The 25,562-nt window shown below is 42.0% G+C and overlaps 1 protein-coding gene across 2 annotated transcripts; it reads left to right on the top strand.

Moving 5' to 3' along the window:
• The first annotated feature begins 2,741 nt into the window (after positions 1-2,741).
• LOC110175331 (AN1-type zinc finger protein 3-like) lies at positions 2,742-13,973 on the top strand. 2 transcript variants are annotated; one of them, XM_020941495.2, is made up of 7 exons: positions 2,742-2,805; positions 2,920-3,104; positions 5,325-5,365; positions 5,881-6,054; positions 6,816-6,881; positions 8,009-8,218; positions 12,667-13,973. In XM_020941495.2, the coding sequence occupies exons 2-7, from the start codon at positions 3,022-3,024 to the stop codon at positions 12,819-12,821; spliced, it is 729 nt and encodes a 242-aa protein (XP_020797154.1). In that variant the 5' UTR covers positions 2,742-2,805; positions 2,920-3,021; the 3' UTR covers positions 12,822-13,973. The 2 variants fall into 2 exon arrangements, with proteins under 2 accessions (XP_020797154.1, XP_055010820.1); XM_055154845.1 differs by having other exon boundaries at positions 2,758-3,104; positions 6,819-6,881.
• Positions 13,974-25,562: the final 11,589 nt, after the last annotated feature.

The raw sequence follows: 25,562 nt of genomic DNA, 5'->3' as shown, positions 1-25,562 counted from the left end.
ATCATGCAAAGAATGCATGTTTTTAAGATGTTTTTTTAAGCAATAGAAATAACTGAAATGAATGAAATGCAAAATAGATGAAAGCTATAACATCTCCATGGAGGCAAGCTGGGAGTGCATCCTCTGCCAAAAAAGTTGCACAGTGCTCCATAAAGTTTCTTTTCTGGCTATTAATGATCCTTCTGTCATGTCTTTATCAAACTTCACATTACTCCAGTGTGGCTTGATTGGATATTACCATTCTGATTAAGGCAAATTTACACAGTGACATATGCACAATCTGTACACTTACACATGTGCTCGCTCCTACAGTTCTGACGGTGAGCTAAGATACAGCTCATTAATAAATAGACAGCTCTGATGAGAACTCATCTGCATCTGATTATCATCACATTACTGAATTTTCCAATCAGTTTCCAAATTAGAATTCGATTAAAATGTACAATCATTGGCCAATCTTTCTGAAAAACGATATAGTGATCAAGGGTTAGGGTTAGTACTTGTGAATGTACAAAGTTGGAACCTCTCAGTGTGACATGGCAAGCCCTATGAAGTCAAGTTTAGCTCTCAGTGAACATGTGCATGAGACATGAGAGCGATGTGCTCTCGACATGACCTGTTCTCCTCTTTTGGAGCGCATGTTTGAATAAGCATTGGCTGTGAAGTGTCCATTCTTGTTATTTTACAGTTTAGGTTTCAACTGCATATTTAAAGCACTCACTGACTTTAGGGACTTCTTTAATCCTATTATATTACAAATTAATACGTGAAGTCTGAAAAATATATATTTGCATGCAAGGGTATGGTGTGAGATACGTGTTCAAAAGTGGTACTATTCACTAATTGCACTGCTCTGCATGTTTCATCTTCTGGAGATTTCTTCTGTTTAATGTCTCTTTGATCTAGATGATGGGGATGAGGCTACTCCGGCCGCCTTAGGCATGGGTGGCTTCAAATGCACTGTGGGAGGCAAGATGGTGATGTTCGTAAAAAGTAACAAAAACAGTAGCAAATATGTGCAGGAAATTATTATTTTTGCAGCACACTACTATGTCTGCAAAGACTGAATAATTAGAAATAACCTCAGTTTTGATCTCCCTGTGCGTTTTGTGTGGAGGTTTTTGAACTCTGGACATTTTTAACAGATAATTGCAGGAATGCTATAAGAGCATATTTTCTATCTGCAGTAATAGTTACTGTGGAGGTAATTAGTCTAATAACAAAACTCATCTAATAGAGAAATTGATTTTTATTCAAAGAACCACAAATTGAATGAGCAATAGCTCTTCATATTAATCTCACTCTTCCACTTCAGTAATCTGAGGTTCTTTTCAGTGACCCTCAACCAAGTCAATACAGACAGTCTGTGTCTATTGGGAGTTGAAAAAGATAAGAAAAATGTAATTTATGGACAAAAGTGTTTGTATAGATTTTCCATAGTTCATGCTGTAAAGACAGGTGTTTTATCTGACATGCAGTCTATCAGCAGCTGGGACCAAGTTTACATGAATTATAGTACACAGCACTACAGTTACTACAAATGAATGTGCATTATGCATTTGACTGCAATTATATAATGTATTTTATTAAGAGTAATAACTCATAACATGACAGTCATACATTACACTTTACAATTTATTTTATTTCCCTGTTCTATTATTCCACTTGTAACTTTGTGTACTTATTGTCAAGGCACTGTACATTAAAAAGGTGGTTGTAGATTCCATCATGATGTCTTTGTTATTTTACAAGAAGTTTAAAGCTATGATCTGTAGGCTGGGCTGACGGACCAGGCCCACAGATGAGCCTGAACAAAAGTCATGTGAGGGCAGGGAAAACAGGTTTCACCGGATCACTGGATCAGATGTGATCAGATCTTCTCTGTTTAATGCAGGTCTCATAGTGAAGTGAAAACTCTTTGCCTAGGATTCAGCATACACAATTCTGCAATACTTTACAAAGATAGAAAGATTTTATAAATTCAGATGGCTGTGATTTTCTTATGGATTAGCTAATCAGGGACATGTATCAAAACAAATGTGGTTGCTTCTGAGGAAAAGAAAGCCCATGTAAAATCAGAGAGAGACACATTCATAAAATAACCAAACAGCAGAAGAGGTAACAGATGTGCACTACTGACTTTCAGTTTAACCCTCACGCTCTCCTCAGGGTCACATTGACCCGAAGGTTCTTTTTCCCTCCCCGCTCTCTTGGGGCGGGTCAGTCAGACCCAAAACATTATTTTCCTCGCCTGGCGAGAATTTATTTGAAAATAAATGTTAAAAACAAGTGAGCTGCTCTTCGTCCTGTGCCACTGTGCTCTATGAAGAATATTAGGCTACTATTGTGTTTAGTGTGTAAAAGGTCTTGGTCATTCTAGTGAAATTAAAAATGATAAACATTTAACACTTTAAAAAGCACACCAGATTGATTTGGAATACATCTAGATCCCAGTTCAGAAGAATTTGATTATATCAAGTCACATTTTAAGCACTAAAAGTGAGCGCTTTGGGTGTCTTGAAAGGCGCTATATAAATCAAATGATTAATTTATTAATTAAATCATTAAATGCATGTACTCGGTGGGAAATCCTATTCTTTTTTATTTTGTCCTACTCAGGTCAGAGTGCCACTTAACTTAGTGTTCTGAACCAGATCCTCGGCTTTAAGGAGAGGATTTCTTCGGACATTTCGACACACACAAACCCAGCTACACGCCATAGACCTACGCACGCACGCACGCACGCACGCACGCACGCACAGTGGTCGTCTGTCTCCGGGCTCCAGCTGATCGGGTGCTGCCTGCGTGAGTTGGGTTTGACGGCTCTTCTATTCGTCGGTGTCATTTAGAGCGACAAGCTTCATTTCAATCCGTCTCTTACATACAGAAACCCCGGATGGTATTTTTTTGTTTACCTAGGTACCCATCTGTCAGGGGTAAAGGATCTAAAACGCAAAACGAGGCCCATACACTATCCCCGGATTCACCTGCTCACGGACAGCCAGCAGCAGCAGCACCGACATGGGGGACACCGGGAGCGAAGGCAGAAAGCCTCCAGCTAACGTAAACATTGTAGCTCCGCGCTGTCCCTGCGGGTTCTGGGGGTAAGGACAACAATGTCTTACATGTCTTACTTTTATTTGCTTTCTTCCTGACGGAAAGCTAGCAAGCTGGCTAGCCAGTAGCCTAGCAGCTCAAGCAAGCTGCTTTCCTTGTGAAGCCCTCCCCATTGTTTGTAGCACTCTGTAGCACCTAAAGTATTTTAATAGATCCATGGGTATCACTGTGGCTAGACCTGCTGCTAGTCTACATCAAACCATCAAACTCCCCGTCATGCCGAGCTCATAAGCTTTCCTGGTAATATGACATGTCATAGTGCCCGTGGAGCAGATAAAAGTATAAAACAGCAATAATAAAAACAAAACAAAACAAAAACAAAAAAACAAAAAACACGTTTTCATTTGGAACTTTTATTTAATCACCTTGGTTGGCCAGTTGGGCAGCCTGTGAGTTGTAAGATAGTGGTATAGGGTGTAGGATATGGTCAACTACATAAGACGAAATAAGTTAAACCTTTAATTGTCCCACAATCTGAAATTACAGTGTTGCAACACAAAGGTCAAGAACAGAAGCAAAATAGGAATATTCAATCAAAATTAAGATTAATTATAACCTACTATAAAGATTTACAGTAGACAAAAACTAACACAATACTGTCAACAGAGAAAAGCTTAGCCTAAGGCTACAAAACTTTGCACAATAAGTGGCTATCGCTGTGGTTATGAACAGTACAGCATATGGACAAGAATAAATAGAAGGTACAGTAGACTTCAGACTTCAGTAGGCCTATATACAGTAAGTAGCTATAACAATGGTTATCTTTGTACATAGAGTAGCATATGAACAGATTAAATAAATAAATAGCAGGTAATGATTTTGGTGGATTTTTACGATTTTACATCAGTAGTTCTCAAACCACACACCACCAATTAAGAAAATATTTTGCCTTCCATGTACCGCCACACAACAGTTTTGCACTGATAAGGTTAAACTAAACCTGTTCTTGTACTAAGCCTGACAAAATTTAGAAAATAATGCATTGTTATAACTAGGCTAATTCCTTCCTTTGTCTTCCACACAGCCATAATGCTTGATCTTCTCTTTGCCTCATAAGCTGTAATTGTGTCTGGCATTTAGCTGGAGTTGTTAAATTAATCCTGGCATGTCCTTTCCCATTGCTTCTTAGTGCAGCCACCATTATTGTCATAAAGTGCTCTTTGAGCCATACTTGTAAAGGTGAACAAATTGAGCTAAACTTTTTTCTTGCTTGGCCTTTAATGCTAGAACATTGGCACTGGGCTTAGCTGCTGCAGAGGCATGAGTTGACAACACTCTAAGATTTTACTTGATCTCTAACAGCCTATTAACTGACACGGCAAAGGCAAATATTACAGGGCCCCATTTGACTAATAACTTTTTGGTGCATCAGTCTACAATTAGCTGCTGACCTTTTTATGTTCATGTCATGTGTTTCGTGTACAAGTCTCAAATGAAGTGAAAACACAAAATGAAAAACACTGAAATTGAAACTTACAATGTGAGCACCGCACACAAATGAACCGATGAGTCCCCTCTTATCAGTTTGCCCTGGTATTTAACTTTACCGTCAGTTTACTGATCATGTTGTTTGGAATTTGTGTGTTATTTTTCCACCACCCCACCTTAACTTTATAACATTAATTAACCTTTTGATTAGTGTTAATATGAGGTCTTGTCAACGGGAAGTGATGTTTATCCTGATTGGCTTCCTTCCTGCCTGCCTGCCTGTGCCTGATGAGGAGGATCTTGGTTTCTCGCTTCATGTCTGCTTGTGTGCCCGACAAGCCATGAGTGGGCTGACAGTCCTTGGGTCTTCTGCAGCTGAACCTACATGTAAAAATGAGGACAAAGGTGTGCAGTGAAGCACCCAAAATAAATAGCATGTGACTGATAGCAGCGACCGTCACGCTCAGTGCTTTCACTGACTGAGCCGAGCGGAAATAAGAGTAGGGCTCCTAGACAAGATGCAGCCATTTAAGGGCAAACATGAGTGCCCCTGAAATCAAAAAAGCTTCTGTGACCCACCATATCAAAGTGTTTTAAAGTTCTTATAATTTCAGTTCAGAAAGGGCATATACACCATGAAATGCATGTGAATTAAGGATAAAGAATATTTGTAACAAGATTTTGTCTAACACATTTTAATTTCTTGAAAATTCTGCTGTGTTATTATGGACAAATATATATTTGTAAAATTACATGCTATATTTCTCCCTCTTCTCCAGGTCAAGAAAAACTATGAATCTCTGTTCCAAATGTTTTGCAGGTAATTTTTACTGTGTGTGTGTATGTATGTGTGTGTGAGACTATTTCCGTCTATTTATGTGGTTTAAGTTGTAAAGTGTACAATTTTATGTGTGTTAATTATTTATAGAAAGGTATTTTGTAGCACTAAAACCAAAAATTATATAATGACATTTTAATATTATTAACTTGAATATTCATAAGTGTGTAAAGTTACAATTTTAGATAGACATTCATTAGATACTATGGTAAAGAGCATACATTGCATGTTAAAATTTTAGCGTTTTTGTGTTTTTTGTGTGGCTAATACACTATAGACAATAATTGAATTATATTGGAAAATGGGCAATTTTTTTTTTTTTTAGAAAAATGTTTTTAGTCAGAACCTGTTTCTTTGCATTTGTGTACAGCTCAGAAAAAATTCTAAATCTGTTTTGTCTTGACTCTCAAGAATTTGATAATAAATATACATAATTATACTTTATAATAATTAATTATTTATGTATGTATTCATGTTTTTATATATTTTTTTGCCAGATATTCAAAAGAAACATACAGATGAAGATTTTGCTATCAAGAATTCTCCAAACCCTAGTTTCAGCCAACCGGACCACTTGAATGATTCAAACAACAGCTTATCTCCAACACAAACCTCAACAGCCAGTACATCAGTGGACCCTTCTCCAGCTGCTGCTACACTACCTGCTCAAGGTGGTAACACCACCAACAACATGTTTTCTTAAAAAAATTGTTAGTGTTTAATTAGGCTAATTATTCTGAATCTGAAGATACATTTCTCTGCATATTTGACAAATGGACAGCCTCTCTCAGTGAAACTTTAGATAAGTAGAATGTTTCATTGATGATTTACTAATGCTGTGTGCATTTTAGAAGAGGGCAGAACTGTGCTGTGTTCTTTCTTTTTGTTAAGGGAAAGAGCAGCAGCTGCAGTACCCCTGCCCTGGCTATATTTGTCCTCATGGCACAGATAGAGGAAATGATTGGAAAGGGTATTCTGAAGTGAAGGTTTTAAGAGGACATCTGCAATTGCCAGGGCATCATTTATAGCTTTACAGTGACAAGGTTATTTGTTAAGGTCAAACCAGAGCAGAAGAATATAGTAGTTACCATAAAGGTTACAAAATCCTTGGCCCATTGCTTTTAAGTATGGTACTATAATACTCAATATGCTTTGGTTAAAAATTATCCGCCTTTCTATTTTATATCAGGTCTGCATTCTTCTTACGTCATTCTAAGATATTCCTCATACTTTATCAGTGACATTTCGTTTTGTCAAACTGTATGAAAGAAAAAAACTTGACATTTAGAACTCTTTTGAAAAGAATATCATTTTAGCAGCTGTATTTTTATTCACTTGCCTCTGACATTTTCTTATTCTCTTGTTAGGTCCTCTTTCTGACATCCCACTTGCTTACCATATACCTGTTTGTTTTTCTCCATTTCTCTGACAGAAGTATCTAGCACAGGTGCTGATTACAGTGCGCTTTGCACGGCCACAAAACGCTCTATAGAATCAGGTGAGATAACATTATTTACAGCACCATTGTTTTGTTTGTTTTGTTTAATGATTTATTATAGCATCTGTAGTAGTGCTTCTACTGGTGGCATTAATACTTTAGAGCTGTTTAAAAGGACCTGTGTTGTCACGATTTAAACACAGTTCAGTTCATTTAAGACTTGGAACATATTTTTTCTAGTGGTTTAAGATCCCAATCAGTGATTTTCAAACGTTGCATGTTAAAAGAAAAGTATCTATAATTGTTTAATGGTACCCAGCCATACACCTGGCACATAGGTTTTTCCTGAGTCAAACATCTCTTGCAGCTTTGCAACACTGTGTGAACATGTTGATCCCTTAAAGCCAAACATCCATGCGCACACAGCACTTAAAAAACCTAAAACTACACACAGATTTCAGCTCTGCACCTTCTGATCAGACTCACTTTGAGCTCTAATGTTTACTAAATTCATTCATTTAATAAATAATTAAATAATATATTCTTTAATTCAGCTGTGGAATGTTGATTGAAGTTTTTGCTAAAGTAAATTGGGCCTGGAGATTTAGCAGGATAACAGACATGGGGCAGAAGAACGCCTGTAGCGATGCACACACAGACAGTGTTGGAATCGATGTCGGTTGTGGGGATAGGGCTGCTCAGCTTGGCCTAGTTCTCAGAGATTTATTGAATGCTGATCTGCATTGGGCTGGTCCATGAAAAAAAAAAATCTGCAGGATTGATGAGAAAAGCTGAGTTGAAATTCCAGCTGGCCAGTACTATGCTCTGCATGCCTCCCCAGTCTCAGGTGCAGGGTCAAGCATAATCTAATGCAAGAGCAACATTAATCTCCTAACTGCCTTTTATTTAACACATAAAGGCATTTTACCGGTAGTGGACCATCATTTGTTTTGTCCTCCGTGAAGACCCCACTAAATCAAATATAGGCCCATGTATAAAAATAAGGCTAGGTTTAACTTGTGCAATAATAGCATGGTGTCCTGATTCTATTGCTTGCACAAGTAGTTTTAATAATCTAATCTTACATAATTGTAAACATGAATACTCTTAAATTAATTTAATGTGTTTTTTTGTTACATATATGGTAGTATTTGTTTGTTTTGGACCTCACCCTGCTGTTTCTTCAGCCTCTGATTCAGCAGGTGCTGTTTCTCCCATAAAGCGAGCAAGAGAGTCTGATGTGTCACAGGATGAAGGAGCTTCATCATCATTGGCATTTCTGTCCTCTGCATCACCTTTGTCACGTAGTGGCTCAAAACAACGCAGTCGGAAACGTTGCCACCACTGCCAAACCAAACTGGAGCTGGTCCAACAGGAGTTGGGTTCCTGTAGATGCGGTATGCCTGATAATGCACAAAACTCATGTTATAAGGGTAGAGCTAACCTCTTTAAACAGCCATTCAGGAAAACATTAGCTGAGATTGTATGGTAAAGCTAACAGGTATCTGCTGGTTTGTTTGTTGTCTGGAATATTGATGACTGAAAAGAGCTTTTGTTGGCCTTGGGGAGCACAGAAACATTGCACATAAACCATAAGTCAATTACAACAAACACTAATACGGTTTAAACCTATACTGGGCTTGGTAATCAGCTTGTTTGCATACAAATTAAAGTACTTAAAAGTCACAGCCCCTCATTGCTTAAAGACCATCCATTTAAACCCAGGCCATCATTTCAAAATTGAAAATTGACTTTCCTTTTTCCACAAGGCGCTTGGTAATAGATGACTCTTCATGCCTTGATGCTTAAATTCCTACTATGAAAACATACTCTTTCAGACTGAAAAGGGAAATTGCGGCAATTATAGTGATTTCTGACTTTATCAGTAATTGCAGATTACTTTGCTAATGGTTCTGCCGAGTGTCTCAGTGTAAGCCAAGTAGCTCTGATAATGAGTTGAAAGCATAAAGATGTTTCAATCTGTAAGCAGGCAAAAAGGAGAGATTGTGGAGAATCTAAGTCATCATCTTTGTCAGTTTTATTCTGTGCCTGTTAGGGAGTCAAAATGTCATTGCACTAAATGTCTGTAATCAGGGAGACTGGTTTAATTTTAAAAAATATATAAAAAATTGAACAAAGTTTCAAATATTTACACTAGATTAAATAAATATTACTATGAGCAGTTTTTTGTTTGTTTTTTGTAGGGTTTTTTTAAATTTTGTAGTTGTAGTATTAGTGGAGCTGTTAAGGACCAAAATAGTTCGCTTTTATGGTACAAGCATGAAACTTTGCCAGATTAGTAACACCCCCAGGACTATTATTTCTGGATATGGAACTAAGTGTAATTCAACACTGGAGCTGAGAACTGCACATGTCACAAAATGGACTATATGAAAATGAGGCTGTCTTAAAAAAAACTACATAATCCCTTTCTTACAGTCTAATTTGTTTAGTTATCCATTTTGTAATGTTGAACAACTATTTTTCATAAACTCCAAAGCATTAAGGCAGTCACATGATCGTTTTCCTTGAGAATGTAAGGGTTGTGTGGGTTCCCTGTGGCTGAAATCCAAGTTAATACAATATTTTATCTTTCAGAGACATATTTATTGGGTTTTTGATAACAAAACACATTTTACCATCTCTAAAGATCTGTAAGTGCCATATCATGGTTCGTATTGATAATTAAATGCTGCATGGAAGCGAGGCTTAACCCCAAACACAGAACAGAGATCTACCTTAAATCAGTAAACTTATTTAAAGTGCTCTAAGTGCAGCTGCTGCCACATTTGCATGAACCTGTACATGCCAAATTTGTCTTTGCACACTTGCATCACCCAGCACAGGCTTCTGCATCCACACTTTTTAAGATCATAGAATGCGTCCTTTGCCACTTGTCCTAACCACTAACTGCCATCACGCTTCCATCCCCAATCTGCAGGGCTGGGCAGATCTGGTGTCTTAAAATTCTAAAATTCTTAATGGTGCATTATAACTTCTCTGATGGGGGGGTCCACAAACTGCTTCTTTTATGAAGATAGCTTTGGCTGGAATGTTCCACTGTATGGCATTAAACATATCAGTCTTGTGTTTATTCAGATAAGGATTGAAAATGTGTTTATTGCTCAAATATCTAAAATGCATACATTATTACATTTAGCAGGGTCTCTTGCATGTCACCAGGGAGATGGATAAGGTTAATGTCATGCTGTGAAAGTAAAGCAATAACATTTCCCTGGAGACAAGCAGGTATCTTACCTTCCTCTGGAAATGTTACATTGTGAACCTAAAGACGTTAAATTGCATTGTCCTTTTACATAGCCTTTATATAGTCATCTCACATTATGAGAAAAAAAAACATTATTTCAGCAGTTTAAGCATTTTGTTTTTTAATTAGACTTTATTTTAACATTTGAAGCTAAAACATAGTAAATTTGTGGTCTTAATAATGGGTTTATTATCTTTATTACAATCCATATCTCACTGTAGTACAGGCGTGAACAGAGCCTCCTTTTGAGATTAAATTATAGTCTGAATATCTACAGCTCATTCCACATTGAGAGATCACAATGAAAATACTACACCATCACAAAACCTGGTCAGATCTTGCCTTAATTTAGTCATAATCCCAAATCATCATTTTCACAATTTCTTAGGTGTTTTCAAACTGGTGTGGGATTACTGGAATGAGCCGTCCACCTCTGCTCTTTTCATTATTGTTATTATGATACTGTGATGTGTTTTAGGGGGGGTAAATTAATTAGGTGATGATTGTGGTTTCTTCGTGGCACATGCCAAATTTAAATTAATCACCATGACCCCTTAAAAGACAATTTAAGCACAGATGTTGCTAATCTAACATTCATTCATTATGGGAAGGATAATAAAATGCAAGATCATTTACACTCTGGCAATTCTAATATTAATGCAGATATTTTTTGGGCAAAAATGTGTTAGTAGTATTAAAGATGTACTATGTAACTTTTCTGTTGGGAGCAATAATGGCAATGTTATATTGTTCCTCAGTATGGCATTAAACTTGTCTATCTCCTTGGAGACAATCCAGTGGCACAATCAGGCCATGTTTACAGGTCAGATCTATGGTGACCCCACTCACAATAAGAATTCATGTTTTTTCAAGGTATTTTTGAGCAATTAAAACACCCAAAATAAAATTAAGGTTACATAAATAAATGTAATGCTATACTGCTGAATATTTCAGGCAAAGCAATGAAATCTCCATGGTGACAAGCAGCCATAACATCCATAACAAGACTGCATTAAAGAAACTTAAGTCAGCTTCAAGTTTTATGTACAAAGCCTTAAATGCTAGTCACTTGTGTAGTTAGTGATTTTTATATGCATACTTTATATTTTCACTCAAGTACAAGTTTCGCAGTTGTACTTGTAATTGAGTAGATGTTTTGCTATGTAACTGTACTTTTATTCACAGATTTTCAGTAGTTTTTTCACCATTTGAACCAGGAAACTTAAGCTGATTAAAACCATTGAAAATAGACTAAACAAAGAGGAGGGAGAGAGAAATGAAGATAGAAAATCAAACCTACACAAAACTATGTTTTACATTTGCCTTAAATTGGGACTAAACACCTAAACTCCACCCACAAACACATTTCAAATAGATCTGATAAACTGAGTTACCTGGAGGACTAAAGAAGAGTGAAAGGAGAGAGGGGCAGGGCTAGTTGGTATAAGGAACAGTGTGACCGGTATCCACACTACAAACTCCCCCTCATAACCAGGGTTTTGTAAACAGAAACAACAGGCTGTAATCAGGGCAGTCCTGTGTGATGTCACATAGTACTTGATACCACAGAGGCCACTAGAGTTCACACGCTCTCATTTTTACACATTTTTGATCAGATTATTTAGCAACCTAGTTTACTCTAAGATTACCAAAAAAAAAAAAAAGCACTAGAAACAGTAAATAATACTATTAAAGATGCACTGTGTAACTTTTTGATTGGGGGTCTGTCACCTGCTTGTTACTATGGATATATCAGTGCTCTGCCTAGAATGTTCCACAGTATAAACATTAAACAGATCTACCTTACATGTATTCAATCACAGGTGGTTTTATTGCTCAAAAATACCTAGAAAAACAGGCATCATGACTGTGAGCAGGGTCGCTTCTCCACAGATCTGACCTGCAACTTGGTCTGGTTTAGTCTCCATGGAGATAGAAATGTTTAATACCATACTGTGAAACATTCCAGCAAGCAATAACATCTCCATGGTGACCAGAAAAGTTACACAATGCACCTTTAAAAAAACACCATTAGTTTAGTAGCAAATATCTTTTTGTGATTTCATTTTTACTTTCATTTTAAAAATGACATTAAAACCGCTTTGCAGTATCTAGTATCTTGAGAATACATATTCTTCTTTATAACCTATATGATTATTTAACATTATTTAAAAAAAAAAAAAGGCAGTTTAAGCAATAATTTAGCTCCCAGCCTTGTTTCCACGTCAGCCATTATGTGGTATGCATGGTACTCGTCTCCAGGGTCGACTTAGGCTTGGTTCCATATCCAGAGATGTTGGTCCTAGGGATGTTACTAATCTGGCAAAGTTTCATGCTTGTACCATAAAAGTGAACAATTGGGCACTATTTTGGTCCTTAACAGCTCCACTTTATGACCCGGCTTCAAACGATATATTGAATCTTTGATTATTGAATGCCAGTGTAATTATGGATATTGATGATTACACTATAAACTAGACTATATAGTGATATAGTTTCAATGATCAGTAAAAACACAAATTGAAACATTGGAAACAAATAACATGTGTCTTAGTTGTTATTGTCTTTCTTTTGTAGGCTATGTCTTCTGTATGCTGCATCGTCTCCCGGAGCAGCATGACTGCATGTTTGACCACTTGGGGCGCGGTCGCCAAGAGGCAGTTCTGAAGTTGGTGAAGCTGGATCGTAAAGTGGGCCGCTCATGCCAGCGCATTGGGGAGGAGTGCTCCTGAGCAGCGCTCTTTGTATGACGTTCACAAGACATCTTTGCATTTCTAAGGATTCTTTGTGTTGTTTTGATACATTCTTTAAAACCAACCAGGCCATTACCTCCACCAGTTTCTGCTTCTGTTTTCTTGCTACTATGTCTATGATGTCTTTTGGGGAAAAAACTAATCCAAGAATCAGAGAACATTAAGAGCAAAAGAGCTAAGGATTTTGGAGTTTGTGACTTTGTGATAAATTTGAGTGAAACAAAACAGAACACATGAATACAGGAAAATTATGATTTATGTTTTCTCAGTAAGCCCATTAAATTCTTTACTATTTACCTCATAGGCAAGATTAAAAGTACATGTAATAGGAGAAGTTGACACCATTTAAAGACTGTGCTCTTTACCTCAAATCAGACAGAGCTGTGCTTTGTTCTGTGCCACGCAAGCTCTGCTAGCCTCACCTTCAGTCAGTGTCTTACCTGTGGACGAATCCTATCCAGAATCATCCATCTCAGGTCAACAGGACGTCTACTCTTTCTGCTTTAGCACCCTGCGTCTCTTTGTGGAAAACAAAGCCTGCACACTGGACAATGCTCTTGGAAATCTCCACTGTCTTCATTTCAGGGACTTAAACAGTCAAGACTCACAAGTCATTTAAAAATTTTTGTCTTCCTCACTTTGTGTCAGGTTCTCTAGCTGTATTGCTTTAATAACAAGGGACAAAAGTGAAACTGTGCTTTTGACGGCACTGATGTCTGTGCTACATGACTGTTAATCCCCTAACACTATGCTTCTAAATTGATGTGGAGAACAGTTTTAAGTGCATATGGCTTGAACTGTGATCAGCCTCTCTACTTAATCATTTGCAATTTGATAGATTATTGAAAAGCTGCAATCATAAGAATCTATGTTTTAGTTGATCTTTGCTTGTCTCCACTGCCCTTCTCCATTTCATTCTCACATTTAGTTTAGAGGTAGGTGCTGTCTGGACTGAACACAAACTGAAAGATAAAATATCTTATTTTTCCAGATTACCTGATGGATATCTGTTCTGATGAATTATCTTTGTAAAATAAATCTTATTTAACCTGAGTTACAGAATTACTTACTTTAGACCTGCTTTTCTGCAATTATAAGTACAAAGAAAAATAAATCCAACACAGAAATCAAGTTTTGATGTGTTTTTAGTAAGATAGACACACACGCACACACACACACACACACATATATAATTATCAGTGACCAATACCAATCAACTTTTTGTGTTGCAGCAACCACAGCCTCTTAGACTTGGTGTAAATCTAAGAAGGGCCCACAAGTTCTCAATAGGGTTTAGGTCAGGTGAGAAATGTCATTATTTTTTCACCTTTAAGGCCTTTACTGGCTAGCCACGCAGTGCAGTATTGTCCTGCATAAAACTCACAGCTCTTTTGAGAGATGCAGGGCCCAATCATGCCCCCGATTTTAGCACTAGAGCAAGTGTAGGGCATAGAGCTCTATACAGGAGGTGTGCTGTGCCTGAACATCGGGTGGAGTGGAGCAGACTGAGGGTGTGGTGTGGTGCGTTTAGTGAATTGCCAGAATTGTAAAAATAAATATCAAACTAGTTCAGTGAAAAACAACATGTAACATGCTCAAGATTTCTTTTATTTGGAAATATATTAGGATGATAAATGTTTATCATTCATAACATGTCTACTTGCTGTGTGGGATGTTCGCTTCCTTTATCGGCTTAGCACTGCTCTATAGTTTGATTTGATCTGGAACTGTACAAAAGCTGCTCATTCACAAGTGCTGTCCTATAGGGTGTTTTCTTACCCTGTTTGCAGTCCTAAGGCTGCAATGTCAAATTTCCTCATATTCTTTTGTCCTACATGTCATCAGTTCCATTTAATATTGTGACCAAATTATTCTCATTATGCCACTTTGGTTAGTTTATAAAGTTAGTCGCCAGTAGGTACACAGTTAATTCAACTCATATATTGTTAATTTTAACACTTTTACCAAGTCATATGGGGTCTACAATAAATGAGTTAAAACTACACTTTCCAAAGTGTAGAAGGCTCAACACTGGTAATTTGATGTAACCACACTCTTCATAGTTGAATTTGACACTGATAAAGATTGGATTTTTTTTTTTTTACAATAGTGTATAGTGAAAAACCAATAACTCTAAAGTGTTAAAACATAGCAATATAAAGTTAACACTTCATGAAGTAGAAATAGTGTAGTGTTCTTCATGTTACACTATTCAATAGTAACTCTTTCTTCACTAAATACAGTGTACATGCTGTGGTCATTCTAGTTCATAATCCCTTTTATAAATGTAAAATAATGAAAACTACCACAAAATTCCATTTCAACTTAACTTGTATTAAAACAATACACACCATACAATCAACACAATTTAAATAAGTCATGACACAATAATATTTTTGCAAAATCCAACTGACAGCAGGAATTTTTAAGTTGATTTTTCAATGCAGGCAGTCGATGGATGAATCAAGATCTTGTTTTGAATGTAATTCAGGCACGCTTATCTCCAAAAATGAGTGGAGCATGTCTGTTTGAAACAAGATCTTCTCTCCGTTATATAAACCTAACATTGTTCACAATAGAGGCAGTCCTGCTAATTATGAAACATTAACAATGCATAAACTTTTTACCTCAAGAGTCAGTCTTTCATTCCAGGGGTTTCTTTTGACACATCCAATGTCCATGTTGTAGACAGTTCTTTGAATACAGGTGTAAAGTTTGTGAGAGTCTGAGGACCAAGTGCCTTGAAGTGTTAAAAAACCTTTGTCCTTTCCACTTCAGTCACAGGCAGAAAGGCCGTCCAGGCTCAACCAGCAAGAAATGTGTCCATACCGATCTGTAAAATAAAATATAGAATAGAATAAATATAACATAATCAAGTAACCACCTTGCAAAACGGGCTAAGCAATATTTAATGAGCCATGAATAAAAATTTAAAAGTAAATATTTAGTAAATATATTATGGTGCATACAGGAACCATTCAAATGGTTCAAAAAAAAAATGTAGCCCCTTAGAAAAGATTTTTAAATGCAAGACCCACAAGAAACAAAACACCTAAATGCCATTAATCACAAAAACTGAATGAGAGTAGGGCAAAAATTACAACTACTTAGCACATATCCATCCATCCATTTTCGTCCGCTTATCCGGGGCCGGGTCGCGGGGGCAGCAGCCTAAGCAGGGACTCCCAGACTTCCTTCACCCCAGACACGTCCTCCAGCTCCTCCGGGGGGACCCCGAGGCGTTCCCAGGCCAGCCGAGAGACATAGTCCCTCCAGCGTGTCCTGGGTCTTCCCCGGGGCCTCCTCCCGGTGGGACATGCCCGGAACACCTCCCGAGGGAGGCGCCCAGAAGGCATCCGAAACAGATGCCCGAGCCACCTCAACTGGCTCCTCTCGACGTGGAGGAGCAGCGGCTCTACTCCGAGCTCCTCCCGTGTGACTGAGCTCCTCACCCTATCTCTAAGGGAGCGCCCAGCCACCCTGCGGAGGAAACCCATTTCAAGCGCTTGTATCCGCGATCTCGTCCTTTCGGTCACTACCCAGAGCTCATGACCATAGGTGAGAGTAGGAACGAAGACTGACCGGTAAATTGAGAGCTTCGCCTTTCGGCTCAGCTCCCTCTTCACCACAACGGTCCGATACAGCGACCGCATCACTGCCGAAGCTGCACCGATCCGCCTGTCAATCTCCCGTTCCGTCCTTCCCTCACTCGTGAACAAGACCCCGAGATACTTGAACTCCTCCACTTGAGGCAAAGACTCCCCACCCACCCGGAGAGGGCAAGCCACCTTTTTCCGGTCGAGAACCATGGCCTCAGACTTAGAAGAGCTGATCTTCATCCCAGCCGCTTCACACTTGGCTGCAAACCGCCCCAGTGCACACTGCAGGTCCTGGTTCGATGAAGCCAACAGGACAACATCATCCGCAAACAGCAGAGATGAGATCCTGTGGTCCCCAAACCGGACCCCCTCCGGCCCCTGACTGCACCTAGAAATTCTGTCCATAAACACAATGAACAGAACCGGTGACAAAGGGCAGCCCTGGCGGAGTCCAACATGCACCGGGAACAGGTCTGACTTACTGCCGGCAATGCGAACACAGCTCCTGCTCCGGTCATACAGGGACCGGACAGCCCTTAGCAAAGGGCCCCGAACCCCATACTCCCAGAGCACCCCCCACAGGACACCACGAGGGACACGGTCAAATGCCTTCACCAGATCCACAAAACACATGTGGACTGGTTGGGCAAACTCCCATGAACCCTCGAGCACCCTATGGAGAGTGTAGAGCTGGTCCAGTGTTCCACGGCCAGGACGAAAACCACACTTCTCTTCCTGGATCTGAGGTTCGACTATCGGCCGGATTCTCCTCTCCAGTACCCTGGCATAGACCTTACCGGGAAGGCTGAGGAGTGTGATCCCCCTATAGTTGGAGCACAACCTCCGGTCCCCCTTCTTATACAGAGGGACCACCACCCCGGTTTGCCAGTCCAGAGGTACTGTCCCCGACCGCCACGCGATGTTGAAGAGGCGTGTCAGCCAAGACAGCCCCACAACATCCAGAGACTTAAGGTACTCAGGACGGATCTCATCCAACCCCGGAGCCTTGCCACCAAGGAGCTTTCCAACCACCTCAGTGACTTCAGCCCCTGGGTGATGGATGAGTCCGCCTCTGAGTCCCCAGCCTCGGCCTCCTCCTCGGAAGACGTGACGGTGGGATTGAGGAGATCCTCAAAGTATTCCTTCCACCGCCGGACAACGTCCCCAGTCGAGGTCAGCAGCTCTCCCCCGCACTGTAAACAGTGTTGGCGAAGAACTTCTTCCCCCTCCTGAGGTGCCGGACGGTTTGCCAGAATCTCTTTGAGGCCGTCCGATAGTCCTTCTCCATGGCCTCCCCGAACTCCTCCCAGCTCCGAGTTTTTGCCTCCGCAACCGCACGGGCTGCAGCACGCTTGGCCCGCCGGTACCCGTTAGCTGCTTCATAAGTCCCCCGAGCCAGCAAGGCCCAATAGGACTCCTTCTTCAGCTTGACGGCATCCCTTACTTCCGGTGTCCACCACCGGGTTCGGGGATTGCCGCCGCGACAGGCACCACAGACCTTACGCCCACAGCTCCGAGCAGCCGCATCGACAATAGAGGCCGAGAATGAAGCCCACTCGGACTCCATATCTCCAGCCTCCCTCGGAATCTGGGAAAAGTCCTCCCGGAGGTGCGAGTTGAAAGTCCCTCTGACAGAGGGCTCCGCCAGACGTTCCCAACAGACCCTCACTACACGCTTGGGCCTGCCAGGTCTTTCCGGCTTCCTCCTCCGCCAGCGAACCCAACTCACAACCAGGTGGTGATCAGTTGACAGCTCAGCCCCTCTCTTCACCCGAGTGTCCAAGACACGCGGCCGGAGATCAGATGACACGACTACAAAGTCGATCATCGACCTCCGGCCTAGGGTGTCCTGGTGCCACGTGCACTTATGGACACCCTTGTGCTCGAACATGGTGTTCGTTATGGACAAACCGTGACTAGCACAGAAGTCCAATAACAAAACACCGCTCGGGTTCAGATCAGGGAGGCCGTTCCTCCCAATCACCCCTCTCCAAGTGTCACTGTCGTTGCCCACGTGGGCGTTGAAATCCCCCAGGAGAACAACGGAGTCCCCGGTCGGTGCACTGTCTAGTACCCCTCCCAAGGACTCCAAGAAGGCCGGGTACTCAGCACTGCTGTTCGGCCCGTAGGCCGACACCACAGTGAGAGACCTGTCCCCGACCCGAAGGCGCAGGGACGCAACCCTCTCGTTCACCGGGGTGAACTCCAACACACAGCAGCTGAGCTGTGGGGCAATGAGCAGGCCCACACCAGCCCGCCGCCGCTCCCCGCGGCCATGGGCTAGGCTAATCTGGGATCATGCGCCATTGAGCTCAGCCCATTGACTTGAATGGGCGGCCATTTTGGAACCTGGGGGCTTGTCCCAGATTAGCCTAGCCCGGCTAGGTACTTCCGGTGGCTGTGGACCGACCGAGCATGCGCAGTAGTGCTCTTTTCTCCCACGGGCACACGCGAATGCATGCAACTACACACACGGAGCGCGGGCTCGTGTATCACGTGATCGCTTTGACCAATCAGAGCGAGAGGAACGAGAGCGAGCAGAGCGGAGCCGGAGCTAACGAATATAAAGCGTTTTTTTAAGACAACTGAAGGATTTTGAGCGAGAAAAAGTTTATGATCTAAAAATAGGTAAAAATCGCCACAAAATCCGACATTTTTGAAAGTTGTAGGTGCCCTGTCAGCCGAACACGAGCAGGTTGTGATTACATTGCGCTCTATGAGAAAAATCTTCTCTCGGACCATGGGACACCAGATGCACCTGCGCTCTGAACTGGCATGCAGACAAAGATCAGCGGGTGAGCCGCTGAGGGTGCTGGCTAATGACATTGAGACCCTGACAAGGAGAGCGTACGCTCTCATGTCCACGGGAGTACAGAGTGAGTTGGCTAGGGACCAGTTTATTCAAGCCTTGACCCCCAGGGAGTGTGCTCAAACACAGCTGGCACGCCCCCGTACCCTACAAAAGGCGCTGGAGCTTGCCCTGGAGAGAGAGGCCGTGGGGGCTACACCTGAGAACGGTCCTGTGGTGAAAATTGCGGTGCAGGATGTCCCGACTCATGAGAAGCCTGCCTGGGTTGCTGAGCTGACTGAACTGATCCGTGCTGTGTCACTGTAACTGCTACGTGGTGGCACCCGCCCTCACTGTGGTCCTCCTGTCTGCTGGGCGTGTGGTCAAGTCGGCCATATCAGCGCAAAGTGCCCCCAGAATGCCAGGGGTCAGGGAAATACTCCGGGGTCTGTGTAAGTGGGACCACACAGGCCCCTGCCCCTGTGTCCCACCCTGTCATGTCACAAGAGGATGGAGCCCAACGGAGCAGTCGGGGGAGGGGGGCTCCACTCCCCCCAGAAGCAGATGACGACACCGAATCTTCAAGGGTGGTGGGCTGGACCCATGTGGGGAATTTTTGTCATGTTCCTATTACCCTGGAAGGGGCACCGTGCACCGTGCATTGCCCTTGTCGACACCGGCTCCACTGCAACACTGATGAGACCGGATGTGGTGCCCTTTGGGACATTGCTGGAACCTACTGTCGTGAAGCTGCGAACAGTGACTGGTGAGCTAGCCCCAATGCTTGGTAAAGGGTTAGTGACCATTCAAGTGGGAGAAATATCTGTGGACTTTAAGGTGTGGGTTGCTGCAGTACAGGACCCCTGCATATTGGGTCTGGACTTTTTGCGGGCCGTTCGCTGTGTGTTAGACCTTGGAAATAACTCAGTGACTTTTCCGGGGGGTTCCTCAGTTGAAATGGTGCACCCCTTTGAGGTCCCCAGCCCGTGCCAAGCAGCCTCCAGAGTAGCGGGGACGCAGCAGGACGTTGGTCCACTATCTCAGACTCCTCCCACAATGCCCATTACCCTTTACTTAAACATAGATGCTTCACCACCTGCTCCGAATCAGCTACCTGCAGTAGAGGAAATGGACAGAGAAGCAGCTGTAAGGGAGATATGGGAACGCAACAGTGCTACTTTGGAGGCTGATCAGCAGGAGGCATTATGGCAAGTATTATGGGAGTACAAAAACATCTTTGCTCTTTCGGAAGAAGAAGTGGGCTTAACTCACCTGGTTCAACATGAAATTGACACTGGGGATGCGCACCCTATGAAGACACGCCCACGCAGGCTCCCTATGGCACATCAAGCGGCTTGCTGATGCAACAGATGAAATGCTCAGGGCAGGCATTATTGATCCTTCTGATAGTCCCTGGGCCTCTGGGGTTGTGATGGTCAACAAAAAAAATAGCCCCAGAATGAGATTTTGTGTGGATTATAGACCTCTGAACAGTGTGACGAAAAAAGACTCGTACCCTCTACCACGTATTGACGAGTCCCTGGACTTGGTTTCTGGCTCTTCCTGGTTCTCCTCATTAGACCTACGCAGTGGGTACTGGCAGGTGCCACTCAGCCCTAATGCCAGACCGAAGACGGCCTTCTGCAAGGGCAGAGGTTTCTGGCAGTTCCGGGTCCTCTCCTTTGGCTTGTGTAATGCCCCAGCCACTTTTGAAAGGCTAATGGAAAAAATGCTGGCTGCCATCCCACGACAGGAATGTTTAGTGTACTTGGATGACATTCTTGTTCATGGGAGCTCCTTCAAGACAGCCCTGGGATCCCTCCGGCAGGTCCTAGACCGGATCTCTGCAGCTGGCCTGAAGCTCCACCCTGACAAATGCTATTTTATGAGAAGAGAGTTGGAGTTTTTAGGGCACAGAATTGGAGGGGAAGGCATCAGCACACTGGAGGAAAAGGTGCAGGCAGTAAGGGACTGGCCAACCCTGACTAGCCTCAGAGAGACTTGCTTCTTATTACAGACAGTTTGTGAGTGGCTTTTCTTGTATTGCCGCACCTCTGTTCCGCCTGCAGCGAAAAGACTCTGATTTTGTGTGGACACCCGAATGCGACCAGGCCTTTGTCGCATTGAAAAAGGCACTGACTGAATCCCCCACCCTGACCCCTCCAGACACCACTCTGCCATTCGTCATAGACACAGATGCTAGTGAGGGGGCAGTGTTGAGTCAGGTGGGACCAGAGGGGGAGAAAGTTGTCGCATACTTTAGCAAGACATTCAACAATGCTGAGCGCCGTTATTGTGTGACACGCCGAGAGCTACTGGCTATTGTGAGAGCGATAGGGCATTTCCGCTACTACCTCTGTGGTCTGCCCTTCACTGTTAGAACTGACCACTCAGCTCTCCAGTGGTTGATGTCCTTTAAAAAGCCAGAGGGCCAGATTGCACGCTGGTTGGAGGAACTAGCACCATACGACTTCAAGGTTGTGTACAGGACTGGAGGTCGCTATGCCAATGTTGATGCAATGTCTAGGCGGCCCTGTGTTCCTGATAACTGCCGCTATTGCGAAAGACGTGAGGCCAGAGAACAGGAGCTCCGTGCTGAGGAAAGGCATGGCTCTTTGTGCAGTGGAGACACGCGGATCTGTAAAGTGGCACAAGTTCACAATCCACCTGAATGGAGAGCTCAGCAGGAATTGGATCCTGACTTGCAACCTGTGCTACAGTGGGTGGAGTCAGGACAGAAGCCACAGTGGAGTGAGGTTGCTAGGTTCTCCCTTTCTACCAAAGGGCTCATTGAGAAGTTTGGGGCTCTTCAATTAAAAGAGGGAGTGCTCCAGAGGGCGTGGAAAGAACCAGCCACTGGGGAAGAAAGGTGGCAAATCGTCATCCCCAGAGCTCTCAGAGACTCTGTTCTTCGGACTTGTCATGGAACGACTGAAGCAGGACACTTTGGGGTCTCAAAAACCCTTCGCAGGCTCCGACAAGGGTTTTACTGGGGACTAGGGATGGGCATTCGATGAAATTTTCTTAATTGATCGTCAGAAGAATTAACAATCGATTATTGATTAATCATTAAGGTTTTTATATTAAAATGATCATCATTATTATTACTATCAGCACTACTAATCTGCATAAATAAATTCAACTTTACGACATATAAACCGTAACGACTCTAGAGCCACAGCAATCCATTTGACATTATAATGTGTTTAATGCAGTTTTGCGCAACTCTCGCAAAAACGAAACTTAAAACCACATCGCTAATTTGCATAAACTAGGCGAAGATAAAACTACAGCTCTTATGCGCTGATTCGGTCAATTTCTGTTGGATTAAAAGACATATCTCAGTGGAATACAGGTTAGAGTGTGTGCGTATTTGCGTTTGTCAAAACCAGGACACCGTACGGGGGGTGGGAGGTGGGGACTCGTCATCGACATTGCGCGACTCTCACCTGGCAAAGCTTTTTCCCACTGGACACCGAACCATATGTGCTGCTTTATACACTGTGCACATGGCCTCACACTTGTCCTGAACGCAACGGAAAGCGTGGAATTTCTTGTACAAGTCATCGTTCAATACGCATTTGCGTTGCAGGCTGACCGAATGTTTCTGTTTGCTCGCTCCTTCTGAGTGCAGAGAGCTACATGTACCGACCCATGTTTGGTCACGCTACGCACAGCAACCTACATTCGGTTTGTCGATTAAAATTAACGTAATCTATGAAATTCTTAATGATCAATTATCGATTAATCGATTAATCATGCCCATCCCTACTGGGGACAGCTTAGGAGGGATGTAGAGGATTTTTGTCGCCACTGTGACCTCTGCGCTGCATACAAAGGTCCCCCTGACCAGTCTCATGCCAAGCTCCAGCAGTTCATGGTGGGGGCCCCAATGGAGAGGGTGGCCGTAGACATAATGGGCCCCTTTCCCCGCACAGACAAAGGAAATCGTTATGTACTTGCTGCCATGGACTACTTCACCAAATGGCCGGAAGCTTTTGCCATTCGGGATCAAGAGGCAGAGACTGTGGCAGACACACTGGTGGAAGGAATGTTTTCCAGGTTTGGGGTGGCCGAGGTCATACACAGTGACCAGGGGAGAAATTGGGCTTACGCTACGTTACGCTTAAGAGGGGTTGTGAGGGGAGGGGTCGCTCTCTTTTTTTTCTTCTTGCTTGGTTCTGTGAGTAGCGTGGTCCCAGTTTGAGCGGGACCTATTGATCTGTTAACCGGATTGTATTGGCGTGGTTACGGCCGACAGTAACCAATTCAGTTCTCGCAATAAAGCGACACTTGTTAATTGTTTGTCTGTTCATTACCGGGAGACGCTACAGTATTTATCACTTGAAATAACTCATAAATAGCTCATAACTGTCATAAATCATCACGTTACATACAGTGAGTGTAGGGCGGGTGTCACAAGCGTAACAATGACGTAATACATTTACTTGAGTCAATTTTTTTATTTATTTTTTTTTGAAGTAAGTAACTCTTAATTTAGTACAATTTGTGGCTATTTTAACCAATTTTCATGGACATCAATGATGGCAACTTTGACTGTCACAGCTAAGTTAGATACCTTATTACTACGTAATACTACTAACATTAGACCAAATATATTTAGTATTTTTATGAATTAAATTAACTGCAGAGTGTCCTAAAAAGGTAAAGTAATCTGACCTGGGGAATGTGAGAGCTCAGGTGATTGGACTTGAGGCTCGTTGAGTTAAGGTTCTGCTGAAAGACAAATGCTATTAGCTGTTAGCTTTGCGCTGTTAGCTCTTATCTTAGCTTAGCTTCGGACGGATGTGAATCTACATGCTCTGTGAAACTAATTTTCCTGTAATAATTTTGCAGTTTTCTTAATGTGTGTGTCTTTACAGGTTTTCACTCTGCAGGACTTTCAACTTTCAACCAGTCAGACATAACAACCATTCTGCTCTTCCTCCTCCAGAAGACGAGAGATACATCAGACTGACTGGTCCAAGTACAGTGTCCATGTCTCCACTGTCCATGTCCAGACTCACTGAGGAGAAGGTCCAGACTGCAGACCTGTGGGGCCTCTGGTTGCATCAGGCCTCCCTCCTGCACATGTTGTCTGCTGCTGTTCCTAATGTGTCCTAATAGTGATGTGTCCATAAAGTTTAGGTTTAACGTCTAATTTCCTGCAGAAGTGAAACATTGAAATGGTGGTTTCTGTTCATCTTAGCTAAGGAGCACCTAAACAGCTTTACCATGATAAATGTGGCCCTATATGATCTTAACAAGTGTACGAGACAAAACTAGAGTCATATAAGTTGCTCATAATAAGTTTCTCTGAATGTTTTTCAGTCTGTACTGACATTTGATTCATGATGAAATGTGCCATTTACTTGCTGTCTCTTTTGATAGTAACTAATTACATGTACTAATTAAATGTACTATTGTACTGCAGTTAAGCAGTGGTATTCCACCTGATCATATTTTGCAGTATTTTTTTTCTGCTTTATCAAAGTGGGAACAACTATTTCAGAGTACACTGACATACAGCTGTTTGTACTCACCTATTAATGCAGTATGTGTTTGTGTGTGTATGTATAATGGGTTTAATGTTTGACTATTCACATTATGATAAAGTATTTACAGAAATTCCTTTGAGTGTTTAATAAACCATCTTTTCTCAAAAGAGAGATGTTTTTCTTTATAAACTAACTTAAACACATTCCCGGTATAAATGTAATCCCTTATCAATTTAAAAATACTTTATTTATAATTAATAATTTCATCACAGTTTTCGAAACTTGAAGGTAATTTAGTCTATTTTAGATGTATCCCAGAAATATCGCTGTTTTGTTTTGCAAAAGCTAAACATAAGTTTTCATTTTTAGCCATAAGATTTGGATGAGAATGATTAGAATAACTTTGGTCTGAAATTCCGACAGTTTGATTACCCGTGCGTAATCTGCGTGGTACGTGTTGTTAGCATTAGCAAGGTTGCTAGGCGACGGGGCGGCTCCGTGTTCTACACGTGTCACATTTCAGCTACGGCGAGGGCTACAGCCTTCACAGCCATCGAAAGCTGCCGCCCTTGAATTGGGACACGGCTAATATGAATTAAAAAAAAAAAAATAAATAAATAAATTAAAAGTCTATAGGAGATGTGACGTGTATCCGGTGGAGGTCACGTGTTTACGGTCTGGAGTGGAGCTCCACTTTAATGCGGCTTCCCTCAGGGAATGTAGCTCTCCCGCTGGAAACGTTACAATAGTCCAACACTGATGTAGTGTAATATTCAAAATATAGACACTTTCTAAGTGTTTGGCATTAATATTCTGAAACAACAACTACTCATTT

This window comes from Boleophthalmus pectinirostris, unplaced genomic scaffold (genome assembly GCF_026225935.1).
Source record: "Boleophthalmus pectinirostris isolate CB_2022bp ecotype Guang Dong unplaced genomic scaffold, ASM2622593v1 HiC_scaffold_19, whole genome shotgun sequence".
Classification (NCBI taxonomy): Eukaryota; Metazoa; Chordata; class Actinopteri; order Gobiiformes; family Gobiidae; genus Boleophthalmus; species Boleophthalmus pectinirostris.
Note: the sequence above shows the minus strand (reverse complement) of the source record. Positions and strands in the feature narration are given on the sequence as shown.

Coding starts and splice junctions, on each gene's coding strand:
- LOC110175331 (XM_020941495.2), top strand. CDS start 3,022: ATGGGGGACACCGGGAGCGAAGGCAGAAAGCCTCCAGCTAACGTAAAC. Junction 3,105..5,324: donor TGTCCCTGCGGGTTCTGGGG/GTAAGGACAACA, acceptor CCTCTTCTCCAG/GTCAAGAAAAACTATGAATC. Junction 6,055..6,815: donor TGCTACACTACCTGCTCAAG/GTGGTAACACCA, acceptor TTTCTCTGACAG/AAGTATCTAGCACAGGTGCT.